At 43.4% G+C, this 17,076-nt stretch overlaps 1 protein-coding gene across 1 annotated transcript; it reads right to left on the bottom strand.

Annotated features, from left to right (window-relative positions):
* Positions 1-2,333: 2,333 nt before the first annotated feature.
* On the bottom strand, positions 2,334-16,991 carry sertad2b (SERTA domain containing 2b). Its single transcript, XM_069659149.1, has 2 exons — positions 16,908-16,991; positions 2,334-4,242 (listed from the first exon to the last, which is right to left on the bottom strand). The coding sequence occupies exon 2, from the start codon at positions 4,236-4,238 to the stop codon at positions 2,952-2,954; it is 1,287 nt and encodes a 428-aa protein (XP_069515250.1). The 5' UTR covers positions 4,239-4,242; positions 16,908-16,991; the 3' UTR covers positions 2,334-2,951.
* Between the last annotated feature and the right edge of the window lie 85 nt (positions 16,992-17,076).

Raw genomic sequence — 17,076 nt, 5'->3', positions numbered from 1 at the left:
ACGTCGTGTCACACAAATTGCTGAAGTTCAACACATTCCACTCAAGGGAAGGAGCTGATAAAAGGGAATTTGCGAGATTCCCAACGCCCAGCGAGAATTCATGTCTCTGCACGTGTCTAAACTGACTTTAAATGTTATGGTGCCACACACTAAATTAACTGGTCAGAACACACGTTGGTTCTATGTAGCGTGTTGAAACTTTGCTTTCATGGGCAGCACATGTAATACGTTCATCTTAAACAACTTCAGTGTGGGATAATTTGTTCTAAGTTATGTTTTGAGCTGTTCTGTTGAGGCCCAAAAAAGAAACAATGAGTGCAGCACTCAACATCAAACTGGGGTCAGTCTTCTGCACTGAATTGTTCATAGAAATTGCAGACAAAACGTTGAACGAGCTCTCTCATCTGTACAAGGTATGGACTTTGAAGAAGGCTGGTAACCTGACTGATACCAGCCGTCTCTTGTTAAAGGAGGAAAATATGCTTCCATTTGTCAGCGGTATAATCTTCCAATATGCAGGACCAAAAGACGATAATAAGTCCGCTACAATCTTTGAACACCTAAATCTGATTATTATATTGTATTTATTGGTTATTGTTACCTTGTTAAAGTGGTTACCCCTGGCTGAACATCAAATCATCTGATAATAAAGATCTACAGCAATTGATCCTGATATTAAACAATCATACAGAGTGAGGAGGCACCAAACACCACACAGTACGTCCGGAAATACATGGAACATTTAAGACTGGTGATAATGAGTGTAAAAGTCACCAGGGTGGATGTTTCCTTTAAGGTCTGAGCCTATTAGATAAAACGTGTTGGATTATGGAAGAGTGACGAGTCTTTCATGACAAGAAAAAGGATTTTGTTCTGTTGTATCGCCTCATTTAGACAACCCGTGGATCTGCACCTTAAGGACTCAGACGTGTAAAATCCTGCAGCGCTGTTACGAGTTTGATTCCTTAAAATAAAGATAGGTCTGTAACTGGCTTAAGTCTTTGTCAACTGCTGCCATTTTCTACCTACAGTATGTATGGCAAATCTTGGCTAAATACGTGACATCACTATACACAGCCTGTTCCAACCTTAACTACAATCTTTGATACCTTTTTAATCACAGTTATTGGCTGTATCTGTTCATCTGGGACAGCTGTGAGTTGGTTTTTGAGTGCTTAAATGATCAAGCAACATCACATTTTTTAAAAGGTAATGGGAAATTCATGTACAAGGATGTACTAATGACACAGCGCTGATAAACTGACTATCTATTTAAAACTGTGTGTGTGTGTGTGTGTGTGTGGTGTGCTGGGAAGAAAACATGAAGAGCTTAGGAATCTTCATGTGACCCTCGTCTAAGATGCTGCCCTCACATCACGTCTGTTTGTGCACAAAGTCATGCATGGTGGCCCATGCAGGGGGGGCAGTGTTTTGCATTGTTACTGTATCAGGTTAACACCGCGGTTTTGGTTTCGTACTTCAGTGGAAATCCACATTCAAATTATCTGTCTTATATGTCTCCAATTAAGATCTCCTGTTATCGTATGTGTTTAACACATGCATGGGGGTTTGGGGTCAGAACATCGCTGCAGAACCCTGAGATTTGGCTTAAGGGGCTCCTATTTTAAACACAAGAAAACATAGTCTGCAGATACGCTGTGTGTAATACTGCATGCTGTGCTGTAATTTGTCTGTCACACATGTTGCTAAATCTGTAGGGAGCAAACCAAACATCAGGCATTTCTACCAGTTTCTTTGTGTGTTTCTGAGAAATCACAATTACTTTCTCTGCAATCTGTGCTCGAGGTTTCGTCTTAGGTCGGATAGCGCCACATTTAATGTGTTTGAAGCCTAAAGTCTCTGCTGCATCTCCGTCCAACTGGGAGGAAAGAGTTGGTGGTGGTGCTTCTGCTACTTCCAGTGTAAACACTTTCTGTGGGTGTAGCTCATTTGAATTCTGCTGCAAGTGAAGCATGATAACCAACCCGAAAGACCGAGCTCATGTAAAACAGCATCCAGCACAGTTACATGTGCTGCCAACAAGGAAAAACAACCCTGAACTGAATTCATAGACATGATGCGTACAAGAACAGACTCCTTCTACCAAAAGAGTTCAACAAACAAGCCGGCGGTGTGTCTTAGATATATTCCCAAAGCGTAAATATATAGCCAAGCTAAAATGTAATGTAGCACACAGCTAAAACCATGTAATCCTCGCTTTACGAATAAAACAGAGCATCTGTAATAAGATAGAGATTAAATAATTATTATTTGATCATGAGAAATTACCTTTCTTAATAATAGTTTTAATGCAATAAATTAAAAAAACATGGAGGACTGACCTCTCTAGGCTGTTAAAGTGAAAAGAACTAGAAAACAAATACTGTAAAAAACAGGAATTGAATAAGTGGTCATTTTTAAAGGCACTCTTCTGCTAAAAGCCTTGAATTCAGTGTGTGTGTGTGTGTGTGTGTGTGTGTGTTTACATGTATTTCTATACCTGTGAGGAGTAAATGTCCTCACAAAGACCGACTGAGAGCAAAAAATCCTCCAGAACGAGGACAATCTGCAGGTCCTCCTTTCTTGTATTTACAGTTACATTAAGGGTTAAGGCTAAGGTTCAGGTTAAAGGTTAAAACTAGGTTTAAATTAGGGAATGAATGGAGTCAGTGGAAGTCCTCACAAGTATAGAAAAACAAACTTATGTGTGTCTTTGCTTTCCGGTTACTTCATTTCCATATCTGGAAAGGCGAGCACAGTGCATGCACAGTGTTGTGTAGTAGTAGTTGTCATAGTAGTACTGAATGACATCACCATCGATGTTTACAATTACCGACCTTTGAAGAGAGTAAAAAAACATAAAAACAACCAGAACCCCCCCACGTCGCTCCGGTTTGATTCCAGTCTGTTCTAGTGATTAATCTGTTTTATGAGGCGGGGGCGTCCGCGAGTCACGAGCCCACCAACACCTCCATAATGTGGTCCAGTTCTGTCAGATCTATTTTGAAAGGCTGATTGGCTGAAACCTGGGGGGCGGGGCCGCTGTACGGCGACGCCAGAGACTTGAGGAGGTCGTCCGCCGTTACCACTGACGACAGTTTGGTGAGGCCGCCGCCTGCCGTCACGCCCGCAGCCCCCGCAGTCGTACAGGGGTCAAAGTCATACATGGACGTGTCGATGTCGGCGAACAGGACATCGTCCAGCGCCAAGTCTGAGAGAAACCCAGAGGGTGAGGAAGAGGAAGGAGGGGATGAGGGCGAGGAACAATTGTCTACTAGGCCACCGGGGGGCAGTGTGGGCAGAGTGTCCATCGGCCGGAGCTCCACACAGCGGGCTTCTGCTAGCAAGACGCCAGCTGCCTCTGGTTTAGCACCCATGGTCCTGCAGTCTCTGGGTAGGCCCGTGGGTGTGGGGGAGAGGGCTGTTAGGAGGGAGGGCTGGGTGAGTGGCGTGGGAGCTGGGGAGGTAGTCACGGTCGTAGTATTAGCTGCTGCTGTCCTTGCTATGGCTGTGGGAGGACCCAACTCCATGTCACTCAGAGCGGAGGGGAAGCTGTCATTGGACGAGGCAGGCACAGGGACCCTGGGGGTCGCCTGGCTCAGAAGTGCCGAGGGTAACGGGGGAGGCTGTGCTGGGGGAGGCGACAGGGGAGGAGTGGGTGGGGATGGAGCACAAAAGGCAGAATCTCCACCATCCTCCTCCAGTAAAGAGGCCGGAGTGAGGCAGGCTTCCAGGGGGGTGGGGCAGGCCTCCACACGGCTGGGGCAGGCCTGGGATGCCTGGAAGTTTGGAGGCACCATTGGGTGGGGTGAAGGCGGTGGGGCAATGACCGGCATCAGCAGCGCAGACGGCTGGGACACCTGTGCCGTTGCTGACAAAACACCGAAGGAGGGTGGCGCCTCACGGAAGCCCTCGTCCATGGGGTCGTCGGGTGGCGGTGAGGGCGGGAAGAGCAGCGGCCGCAGGGAGCCCTCCTGCTTGAGTTCATCCTGGATGCGTCGGAGCATGTTGTTGATGAGGACACGGCGCTCCAAGCTGGGCTCGCCCAGCGGCCGCTGGCTGTACAGCTTCATCAGGGAGATGTTGAAGATGGTCTGCCGCTGCAGGGTGTAGGACACCTTGGACAGGCCCTCAGGACCGAGGCCTAGTCCCCCTCCCGCCACCGACGCCTCCAGCGTTTTGCCTTCCAGCCCCTCTTCATCCTCGTCCAGCTTCCGCTTCGCACCTTTACCGAACATATATCTGGAAGACACAAAACCAGAGAGACAAACGACAGGAGTTTAATTTACTTAACATTTCAGAAAGAGGTACAAAATGCCTTTCACACTCTCCCAGAGCTGAGGGTGAGGTGTTTAAGTTAGAGCAGGACGTATTTATGTGTTTGCCACAGTGAAAGCAGATATGGGCCAATCACAGATACATCAGTTTATGTTTTCAAATATTCTCAAACATGAAAACAAAAATTACAGAAAAGATCCCAAACCCCAAAATATCATTTTACGAACATAAAGCAACAAATCTTCTCATATGAGTTTGACATTTTAACACACTGGAACAATTAATTGATTATCGGAGTAGTTGCAAATGACTTGCTGTCAATTGACTAATCAAACCATAAAGTCATCGCCTCAGCTTTAATGTCATTAATTATGAATGAAGTAGTCCAGGCTTGGTTCTTTCTGCAACAATTACATAACCTTATGCACTGCACTTGGGCCATGCCTGTGTGGTCCATGGAGATTAAATGTACCCTCTCTGGGTTCATAAAAACACCAGAAGGCAGTTGTGAGAATTTGTTTCTGTAAGCACTTCAGAGCGAATCCACAACCAGAAATTGTTCTTCTTTTATGGTTTGTTAATGAAGTTTCTCCGGCCTGAAATGAACCTCAAACTATTCTGATCTTCCAGAGGTATCACACCTGGTCTTTGGGGTTTTTGTGTTTGGTTTCAAATTCAGTAACACCAGATTATCAATGCCATCTCATATCTCACCCACAGAAACACCGATGCGCTCCCCGGTGAAGTTTGCAGACTGAGAGCCTGCAGCTTAAACGCGGTGATTCAAGAAGCTGCTTAAACACAACAAGCTTACTGCAACAGGAGATTTAAAAACACACACTGAAAGCAGGAGCAGCTGCAGTGGGAGCCTCACCGCTGCATACTGTAGCCCAGCAGCACTATCACACACACAGACACACACATACGACGTTATGTAATAGCAGCGTTCCCTGCTGTAGCACAGGATCATAGGCCAGATATAAAGCCCAACCCCCCTCTCTCCCTCCCTCCCTCCCTCCTGCTTCAGTATTAGAACAGCACATTGAATTACTTATACCACTTTAAGACAGCACACGTGTTCAACCCGTGTTGGACTCATTCATATAAGACAGCTGTCGCCCTGCTTCTCTCTGTCAGAAGAGACTCCAACCTACAGTTTACTTTCAAACACTCCAAACTCTCCCTCTTTCTGGTTGATCGGCTTCATGTGGAAGCAAAGAGGCATTAGCAGCTAGCTTCAAATTAGCATCAAGCACAGTGTCCTCTGTAGTTTTGGTTTGAAGCTACAAAGCAGACCAATCACAGCTGTTGCTTGTTGCATTACATTTCTGGGGGTGTGCACGTCAGGCTATGGTGTTAAGGTCCACTGCTACGGCATGCCTATGTAGATTTACTACAGAAGCATAAATCAGGCTCAGCATAGCAAAGCTAGCATTGTGATGGGTTTTCTTTACAACATTATTGTTGGATCTCTGTGTGAAGTATGAAAGTAAACAGAGAGCAACAGTAACATGTTCCCTAAACATACATATTCTTATAGGTCATCAGGTGGTGACGTTATTGGTGCTAAAGACGAAGCAGGGACGGCAGAAAGAACGACACTAAAATGAAAAAGAACGAGAGAAAACAGGCATCGCTGCAGTGTTTTTGACTCTAATCCAGGCTGACAGGCTCATGCAGCCAGTCGCTGTCGACACACACACACTGCGCATGCGTCTCCTCACACACACACACACACACACACACACACACATACAACCACACACACAGGAAGTGTGAGCTGCAGGCCCAGTCACCACGACTGGTTGGTTGCCATGACAAACAGAGTCAGCTGGGAATTCACCCAAAGAGATGACAAAGAATGGGAAGGGGGAGAGGAGGGAGGAGGGAGGAGGGAGAGGGGGTGTGCTGGGGGGCAGGAAGGAAGAGGAGGAAGACAGGGAGGTGGAGGAAGTAGAGGAGCAGGGTGAGAGATCGGTCTGGAAAAGGTGGGAAGGGAATGAGCTTTCTCTCGTCCCTCTTCTTAAACTACTGCGGAGGTGCCTTTGAGCAAAGCATTCAACAACAACCTCTTCATCACTTTCTGAGCCTACAGCGGCTCATATGTGCAGCAGGTCTGGTGCTTTACTTACAGTTTGATATTAACATCCTACTAATATGTCAGGCCAATTATAGTCAGATATTTTCACCATGTTAAAAGCATCCAAACTGTCACAGCCCTGCTAAACTAAGCTAAGCATCTCTTAGCCTTCGATCAATGTCTGATACGCACAGGTGTGAGAGTTGTATTGACAATCCCATCTAACTTAAAGCAAGACAGCAAACAAGCATTTTATTCCCTAAAATGTTGAACCCTTAAACGTTCCTTCTTTCCATCGCGATCACAATCAGAGCTGCTAAACACCAGAGAGAATCAACACTGTTAGCTCTTATTAGACAGTATAACACACTTACTCAGAACTGAACTGAACATTTAAAGGGATAGTTCTATTTTTTTGAGTGGGGTTGTATGAGGTGCTTATCAATAGTAAGTGTCCTACGTACAGTAGATAACAGTCAGCACGGCCCCTGTTAGGAGAAGTCGGCCCTAGTTCCTACACAGAGGCTAAGCTAAGCACGGCTGCAGACGGGGTCAGGAGCACCACGTACTTTAGCCACTTCAAAGAGTCCTACATATAAACAAACATGTCAGTGTACGCTGTATTTTAGTGCTTTATCACGAGTCACTTTGACATCAGACAGCCCCTTCCCTCTGCACTAAGTCTTACTCTGCACAACGGCTCTGTATACCTACGCACGCAGCGCACGGTATCAGATCAGCTGTTTGGGTCAGCGGTTTGTAGAAGAGGCGACAAATAAAAGTAAAAACAATATTATGGAAACGACTAAATGCTATCAAACTGTCCCTTCAATATTACAACTCTCTTCAACTTGAAATTCTACAAAGACGGGGCGCTGGTTTAGCTCAGTTGGTAGAGCAGGCGCCCCATGTACAGAGGCTGCAGTCCTCCACGCACTGATTGACTCCCGGTCTGCTGATCATTTGGTGCATGTCATCCAATCTCTACTCCCCACGTTTCCTGTCTCTCTTCAGCGGTCCTATTGAATAGAAGCAAAAGCTCATAGAAATTATCTAAAAAAAAAAAGTAAACCCCTTTTTTAAACGACAAATTCAGACGTTTTGTTTCCGCAACGCCGGAACGCTGTGTAAAAACACACACTGTGGCGGCTTTGTGCCGCTGTTGCATGGTCCAAAATGGCAAAGGCTGCATGACGGCAGAGCTTCATTACGGCGCTGAGGTGGAACCGTAGTGTAGAAAGGGCTAGTGTATCCTAAAGCAACCAAGCAACCATTTACTGATCAATATATTCCGATTTTTCATAACCAAGGAGGAGATATCACCATTGCTCAAGCTAGCATTGGGTGATCGGTTGGGGGCCAAACTGACATACGACCAGTTGAACTTTACGATGGACAGTTATTCTGTTGTTGCAGGGGGACTTTTGTTTTTTTAGCTGCCTAATTTAACACTCAGCTCCTGATATTTGCATGAATTCCATTAAAATGCATTTTGTTTTGATGATTCCCTGAATGTTTGATCTAAATTTGGATGTGAACTTGGAAACTTGTGATCTACAGCTCAGATTTGCAAAGTAATCTTCTCGATTGCTTAACAGGAAGAGGGTGAAAACTCTGAAGATTATTTATGCTTTTCAGAGCACTGTCGAAAGTTTGGGCTAAGATAAAAGTAACTGTTGAGTACGGCAGTGAAATAAATCATGTTTGTAAAGCCTTTCTGGGGGAGTGTTAGGGTGTTACGACGACAGAGGGCTCAGTGGTCAGTGACATCGATGGCATCAACAAATTGGTCCATCCTGGAGCACGCTGTTCGATTGACAGAGCAGAAACACCACAGCTACAAAGAAGAAGACTAAACTGCATTTTAGGAGACTAAAAGACGGACTGTCAGGGCTCATTTTGGCGCCTACAAAAACTAAAAACTGATTCCAGCATTTAAAAATGTGAAATCTACTGCTGGAGTGTCTGTGTTCACTGCAGCGGCTGCAGGAGCTTCCAGAAAAACAGCGAATCAGAGAGACAGAGTCAAAGAGAGCTACAGTAAGTTTCAAAGCAGTTTGTGACTGAGAGCTGAAGCAGCTGCGCATGTCTGACTCACTGACTCATGGCAGGGTGTTTAGACTCTCTCTCATACACACACACACACACACACACCACACACACACACAGACACGGTGCAGGGTTGACATACCAGAGGTGCCCCACCCCTTACATTCCACTTCATTATCCTCCTCTTCCCTTTTCCTTCTCCTCCTACCTCCTCTCTTCTTCACTCACTCTTTTACCTTTTTCATCCTCCCCCCTCCCCTCCTCCCTCCATTGACTGTCAAAGTTCACAGGCCCAGCACCGTCCTACACCCTGTGTCTCGATATGAGCACACCAGAAGAAGAGCTCATACATGAGTGGAGCAGATGAACAACAGCAGTGGGGGAGTACTGCACTCTGAAATGGAGCAGAGGTCTTTATTCAAGGTCACTGTGACTTAACGCGACTCTGCTAGCTGACGGGCCGAGGACGCTCTTAAACTACGTTTACTTGAGGTTTTACATGAGGTGAATAAAACCTGCAGAAAAGAACAAACAAGTTATGATGAAAAAATTAACCAACCAGCTCTGAAGGTCATCAATGATATTTTGGACTGAAGCTCATATAAGATCGTTAACTCGGACAGAAAGTGCAAAAGTAGTTATTATTCATTGTGTTGGAAGAGAAATATAACTAATTCTACTTGTAGTAACAGTTCAGGTTATTTGTTATGGTGAAATATTAGCAAAATGTTGTATCATGCGTCAGCGGTTAAAGTGTGCGCCACATGTATAGGCTCAGTCCTCAATACAGCAGCCCCAGGTTCGACCCCGGGTCATCCACTACTCTCTCTTCCCATATGTCCGGCTCTATCCACTGTCCTATTTAATAAAGGCAAAAGGCCACAAACGCAATAACCTTCAAAAAAATATACATATTTAAGTATAAGTGTGTAATCCATGGAACTGCACAAGAAAAGAAACTTTCTTCCTAGCCGAGAATACAGCTTCAAAACGAACTGATACCAAACAAATTTACACAGTCAATAAATAAACGGTTTCCAGCAGAGTCATCAGATTTACGTAAAGTACACAAACTCAGAACGCTTCTCAAAAACAAAACACTTCTCTGATTTTGCCATTTACCAAAAATATCAGCAAACATCCTGAAAATAAACAAACGACAGAGTACTACTTCCTACTGTTTTGTCATTCCTGTGGGTATTTTCAAAGTTTTATATCGCTAAAATCTGCACAACCAATGGTATGTAAGTATATAAAAACAAACTGAATGAGCTGCTATAAATAGTCTACGTTACTATTTTTGCCTAGATGATGTCATTTCTTTGAGCGTCTTTTAATGTGTTACATCCCTAAAATCTGTAGAACCTGAAAGTTATGTAAGTTACACTCTTACCAATAATGCTTTATTTTATTTAAACCGGAATATTAAAAAACAATGCATCTGCTCCCTGCTGCCCGCATTATATGATCACGTTTTAAACGGCACGTAACATAATGATGTCATCAAAGACTGCACAATGTGACGGCACGAAGGATGGAAGTCTTAGCTTTCTGTTGCAAAAGGAATGAAAGCTGCAGCTATTATAGTTTATATTTTAGATTTAAGAGGACAATGCAAACCAGATCTCCCTCATCAGCCTGCTGAAGATCATGAAGTAAAACTGCATCAAAATCTGACATTTGGTTAAAAAAACTACGAAAAGCAAAGAAAAACATGTTCAGATAAGATGACATAAAAAGTTTTATGATGCCTTCAGGGATGTGGGTCTTGGTAGTAAAATAAAGGAAACAAAAATAGAACATAAAGAATGTGCAGTCAGTTTTAATATGTGAGCACTGTTTTATAAGATGATTTAAAACATTAAAACATTTAAGTTTTACACATTTAGAGGTCAGGTGTGTGTGTGTGTGTGTTCCATCACACGTCAGACCATGTGGGCCGAGCGTATTATTCCAGGAGCTGGCTGTAGTGAATGTGTGTGTGAGTGTGTGTGTTGTGCAGCAGTGCAGTGCTAGTGGATGGACTCTGCAGTGATATTATGATCCTGTAACCGGATACGCTGGTTTCCATGCCTGAGCTGCACATCCACCCCTCCCCCTCACCTCCACACCGAGCTATTTCAGGTTCTGTGGATGCACAAAGTGTGGACACAGACTGCACTCTGCACTGCTGCAGGTACTTGAACGTAGCACCGTGTTGTGTGCTTATTCTGTGCAGCAATCCCATACATGTGCATGAAGGCAGCACAGTTGCAGTTTTCAGTCATGACTGAGCTTTAACTGTTCCTCCTCCGCGCTGTAATGCATCCAGTGCTGCACATGAGGACGACACTGTCCAACCTACTCCTCTGTGTGTGTGTGTGTGTGTGTGTGCGCGTGTGTCTCTCACACACACACAAACACACACAATGAAGAGCTAGTAAACACATTCCAGACAAAACCCAGAGGAAGAGATAATGCGTTGTAGTGCTCGCCTGACCAGACGCACAACGCTCAATAGCAGCTATGCTTCCACACACAACTTAAGATTCAGTTACACTCTGACGATGCTACTACAACTACTACTACTACTACTACTACCTCTTTCTACTGCTGTTTCTGACTACATAAAAAGTTCCACAGTTGGACGTGATCGAGAACCATCCACAGCAGTAATTTTTTCCACTTTGTTCAACCTGCTCTTTTGCATGAGCCTCCAGTAAAACAGGCAAATATCCCCAACAAGGAAAAAACAGTTTGAGTGGGTTTCCCCCAACAGCTGCTCTCGACCGGACTGGGCGACCTTTGCTATTCAAAAACATGAAACCTGGAAGTGACACACTTAAGCTGATGTAGGAGTCTCATTAAGCAAATCAGCCCTGGCTTAAATGGTGAAATGTTGAACGGAGGTTTGGTTCTGATGAATAAAGGTCAATTAAATATGGATCATTAGGCCTCTGCAGTAAATATGATCCAGCCGTGCCTGAGTTTTTCAAATGCATCATTTCCATAGAATCTTGTCAGCCTCAGCCTAAATGTTATGTAAGTGAATAAACCACATGACATCATGAAAGAAGTTAAATTGTGAGACAAATAAGAAAAAAAACTAATAAGACATGTTTTCATCAGATTTTTAACAAAAAACAAATGGAGAACAAGAATTCAGAAATAAGAGACATAAATAATATTTTTAGTTTGCCTATTTTTTTATGAGCGGATTAAAAAGCAGTTTTGATGTGTCATGTGCAATAGAAATCCAGTGCGTGCGTTGGTATTTTATTATGATGTGATTTCTTTGAGGATATTCTTCACCTCCCTAAAAACATGCAACCTTTAAGGTTTTGTAAGTAATGATTTCGCAATTACGGCTTCTTTTTAAAACACATTCAAACAGGGTTATTCAAAGATCCATCACTGGATGCCAGCAGGAGGCCCGTCTTCAAAGGTTAAAGGTCATTTATTTGGCTTCATGTTTTATTTGCAGCCAACTTTTAATCATACATTATTGTAAATCTAATATGGTTTATGGTTTAATATGGTATAAGAGTAAGCTATTGCACGCATACAGTATACCTTACTATGAAAACACTTGTGTTTTGAAAATCCTGAAAAATATTCTCAAGCGTTTCTTGGGAAGAACAAGAGAGGACGGATGGTCAGGGAGAGTAAGAAGCTAAATAAATAAACTAATAAGGCTGCTGGTAACAATGTCCATGTGTGTGCATGCCACAAATGTGTGTGTGTGTGTGTGTGTGTGTGTGTGTGTGTGTCCTCATAGTGATATTAACTGCTCACATGACAGAGGTCAGCTGGGTATCAGACAGGGAATTCACTACCATCTCGTACGTGACGACAGACCTGGTTACAAAACAGTCCAGCTCCGACTGCGCAACATCCAGCATCACATTAATAAAGAGGCACGGAGTGTGTTTGTGTGTGTGTCTGCGTGTGTGTGTGTCTGTGTGTCTGCGTTGTTTAAAAAAAGACAGGTTAGTGTTTGTGTGTATCTACGTGTAAGCTTTTGCTTTCAGTTTTGTTTGTGTAGTCGATGAATGCTTTCTTTTTGAGAGCAAACCTAACACCTGAGTGAACTACTGTCTCTAGTTCATTGAAATGTTATATTTGTGAGTTATGATGTTTGAAGTTAGTAAAGGAGACTCATCACACTCTGGATCAGATAATTAAGATTTCAAGCAGTTTAAAGGTGTAAAAACTGAGAGAGGAGCACAAAGGTCAGGAGCAAAGAAACAGTTACTGACATGAAAACCTTTCCTCCCTGACTCGTGTTTTTTTTTTTAAAGATTATTTTTTTGGCTTTATTTATAAGACAGCTGAAGATAGACAGGGAATGTTGGGAGTAGAGAGTGGGGGATGACATGCACCAAATGATCGGCACACCGGGAGTCGAACCTGTGATCAGTGTGATGAGGACTGCAGCCCTTGTAAATGGGCTAAACCAGCACCCCCCCTGACTCATGTTGAAACTAAAAGTAGTTTTTAGCTGGATTGTAGTGTCTTACATTAAGACGACCCTCACTGACTGAATAAGTTCGAGCTAAATATTAACAGCTCTCATTATAATTCTAAAAAAGCAGCACCAGAAACAAAAGCAACCGAACTGAGTGAATTCTCTAATTAGGGCCGGATCTATAACAGGGCTGTAATCTCGCTAGGTGTAACTGGCACCTGACTATAAATATTCAACTAAGAACTTCTGGTGTATGCACCTAAAGGTTAATTCTAATAATTTCAAACCTGACCCTTTATCATTTACATATTTTTAAGCTCTTACTGACTAATATGTATCAAAATGTTTGGAACTTTTACAGTAGAAGGTAGGATTCTTTTTTGAACCAGAAATCACCGTTACATCAAACTCCTCAAAGCAACCAAAGTCATTTTAACGTGCAGAACGCATGAGTTTCTAATCTACCACTGCATCGACTGACTGGTTTGTTTTTGTTACTGTGAGACTTTGGTGTTTTAAATGGTTACTTCAGGTCAAAGAAAATATATGTGATACACATAATAACACAAAGAAATAACCAATCGAGGCAACCGACAACTCCTGTGTCCTTAGAGGTATAATTACTGTTTTAGTCAATGGAGTCTGGTGGCTGGTTTCAAAAAAACGCATCTTGTGTTCTAACAAAAAGGTTAGTCTCAGTAGGCATCCTTTACGTCATGTTGTCAGACTTTGAATTACAATCTGAGCCTGTCAGCGGCAAAAAAAAAGTTTGCCTGAAAGAATACGTTGCAGCCACTGCAGTCCGTTTCATGTCTTCTGTCTGTGTGCAGTGTTGCCAACTCCTCAGTAAGGAAAGTAGCTATTGGCTGTCCTAAAAGTCACTAGAAGTCGCTAAATGACGTCATCGCCTAATTTCAATAATTGTCAATTTGCATGTAATTGTAATGGACGCTGTGGGAGAGAGGAATAATGTTGTGGGAGAGACAGAAAGTGAGTAAAAAACACCCTAAATTTGTTTAGAACGATAAATGAACTTTCTTCTTTTGATTCTTAGTTTGTTTGTTTTTTTATTTTTCCATTGCACTAGGCCATTGCCTTCACTTCTCAGAGTAACTTCATGACTAATGCTTTGTCCAGACCCACATTCCATATACCGATTTTGGCCTGTATTGTTAAATGTTAGAATATCAAATTTAAAAAATAATTTACATTTACATCCGGCTCTGTAAGCCAGGGCGGGATCAGCGGCAGCTCTGCGCACGCGCAATTTATTTGCAGTGTGGACGCGGAGTGGTGTGGGTCTCCTCTCCACTCTGACTGCAGCTGGGAATGCTGCGCGAGGCTACTGTGAGACTGACCGCCTGTGAGTGCTTTGGGACGGGGGAGGGCTTCACGGCAGCACCTGCTGATCGTTGAGGACAGTAGCTTCAGAACGATACGTGCTTTCACGTCAGAGTCTCCATTAACACCAGAAAAGTCTCCAATAACACCAGAAAAAGTCACTAGATTTGTCGCTAGTCACGTTTGACAAAAAAAGTCGCCAAGAGGATTTGGAAAGTCGCCAGATTTAGCGAGAAAGTCTCCAAGTTGGCAACACTGTCTGTGTGACAACCTTTTGTACCTTTTAATCATGAGAGCCCAAAATATGTAAAAAGAAAAGAAAAAGCCCAGGTTTACTATCTAAATGTACCTAACAATGCATTCTTTGGGATGTTAGTTAAAGGAATAATCCGCTGTTTTACAAAAAGTTACCGTAACAGATTGCTTATAAAAAAGTGCAGTGAGTCACAATGACACACACACACATGAACAATGAGTGAGAATATATGAAACTTACATTTCTGGTCATTAGTGTGCTCACACACACTGACTCACTCCCTCACACTCCCTCACACACACACACACACACACACACACACACACACACACACTTAAGTCTATAAATAAAAGGCAGAAGAAGAGAGCAGATTTAGGTCAGCAGACGTGTCTACATGCCGTTGAGCGCTGCACTCTTTCCACCGAGCCTCTACAGGGAGAAAACACAGCCTGACACTTCCAGTGACGAAGCCTCAGAAGCTGCAGAGATCCACAGCATCCATATGTCTGTTCACTGGGTGTACTGTAGTATCCACCTTATTACTGCAGTATTTGCCTTATTACTGCAGCGTGCACTGTCTCACGGCTGCCTTACTTCTACAGTGAACACCTTGTTACAGCAGCACCGGCTTCAATGCTGCAAGTGTCATCATTTTTACTGCAGGCAGCTCCCCTATTACTTAAGTATAATCCTTGTGAATGCAGTATTACTGCGCTTGAAGCCTCCCTGCTGCACTGTGATCCTTATTACTATTAATTCTTACAGGTTTTCAGCTTCTGGACGTATGCAACATAAGAGTACGCTGCTACATCCATCCTTCATAGCATGACCGATGCAACACAACTAGCTTAGTACTGTAGGTTCAGCCTTACAGATTGACAATACAAGCCAATAGCTCTCCTCTCCCATTACAATGCATGTTTCCTATTAAATGCCTGACATGAGATGGTTTTCTTACCGCTGTCCTCCCAGCTAAACATTGATGTATTAAGTTTCAAAATGAAAGGAGCAAGTCGGGGGGGAAATTTGCACATTTGGAGGAACAACTGGGTGCTAAAACTAAATAATAGAGTGCATCTTAAAACCATTTTACTTTACTTTACTTAAAGGGATTGAACAGTAAACTGTGGAGTGAAAGGTGATCAGAATTGTCATGTCACTTATTAAACATGTTCCAGTAATGTAACTGACGTTTTTTAAATGTTCTCTTGTCTTTACCAAGAGTCTGGGGACCTCCTGAGGGGCTGCCCCGCTCAGCAAACTAGGCTTCCCTCTCCTCACTGTGGTTATCTGCTCATGGGCAGTAGAGGCACTTGTGTAACTCACATCTGGCTGCTCCTCAGATGAGGGTTCAGCTCTGATCAAACAGGCCTCTGTGGTCTGACGTGTGCGTCTATGTTGTGGCTGCCCGTCCAGACAGAGTAAGGAGGCTCTGAGGTGACCTGCGTGCAGCTTGTGGGTCACAACACAGGAGCAACAGAGTGAGGAGGAGGAGGAGGTGCTGCATGTCATTATAAGAGCAGACTGCTGTGATGCACGTTACGAAACAGAGGGCCCTCCACTCACCACAACAGCTCGACTGACAGACACTGGAGATCAAATCCCTTCATAAATACACTGCAGCATGTTTCACTACTTCACAGCAGGTTTACATGAGTCCATAAAGACGGAATTAAATTATAAAGTGAGTCCTTGCATATGGATTTTGTGTAAATATGAAGTCAATGCTTTTTATGTGCTGTTCAGGCGTGTAAGAACATATCAATTCACTTGAGTGTAGCAATAACATTTTATAAAATACGGAATCAATACATGCACCTGTGTATTGAGGTTTAATGAACAGCTCATGCATATATTTTATTATTTACTATACTATTTTATTTTAAACGTCGCCTTTCTTACAGCGATATATTGAATCGTAACCCCTGTATCTTGATAGGTAAGGTATCCCCAGATTCTTGCCCTATAAACGACACATGAGTTCAACTATGTAGTTGTAGCCAACTTATTGTACGAGGCTCCAATGAAAATTGTTTACTTATTAATTTTGAATGTAGGTCATTTTAAGCAATTAGGAAACCAAAATAAACCAAAATAAACTATGATAAATTATATATTCAGTGTGCGCTGATAGGTGAGAATATTTAGGGTAAAAAAAAAAAAAAGTTTAGCAGACTTCACTCCGCGGTGATAAAGTGGAAAGTGTCGGCCGCTGCCTCGGCTTCGTAAACTGGAGGAGTTTTCGGCTGATCGAGATAAAGAGGGTCACTGAAAGTCTACTGGCGGACATTATACATGTAAAACTTTTCAACCAGACCCCCACTGCCCACAGCGCTATTACTGAAGCCTTCACCGTGTCTATTATTCATTAGAAATACCTTACACTGCCTTGCCGCAATGTTAGTCCTCGGCATGTTTTACCTGAAATCATTTTAAATATAGAAACGGAGTCTTACCACATCCAGGTCCGCCGGGGGTCGAAAGAGAAACATGGGGGGATTTAAACAGTCCTGTCGGCTAACAGAAGAACAAGCCGTCCTCGCTCCCGGAGACTCTGTCACACAATGGCGCTGATAGGAGGAGAAAACTGCCTCCGCTCACAGGAACGCTGCTGCCTTCAGGGGC

Source organism: Semicossyphus pulcher, unplaced genomic scaffold, assembly GCF_022749685.1.
Source record: "Semicossyphus pulcher isolate SPU_LCO1_2020_fin unplaced genomic scaffold, fSemPul1.0.p SCAF_12, whole genome shotgun sequence".
Lineage (NCBI taxonomy): Eukaryota > Metazoa > Chordata > Actinopteri > Labriformes > Labridae > Semicossyphus > Semicossyphus pulcher.
The sequence above is the reverse complement of the archived record's forward strand: the minus strand, read 5'-3'. Positions and strand labels throughout refer to the sequence as shown.

Coding starts and splice junctions, on each gene's coding strand:
- sertad2b (XM_069659149.1), bottom strand. CDS start 4,238: ATGTTCGGTAAAGGTGCGAAGCGGAAGCTGGACGAGGATGAAGAGGGG.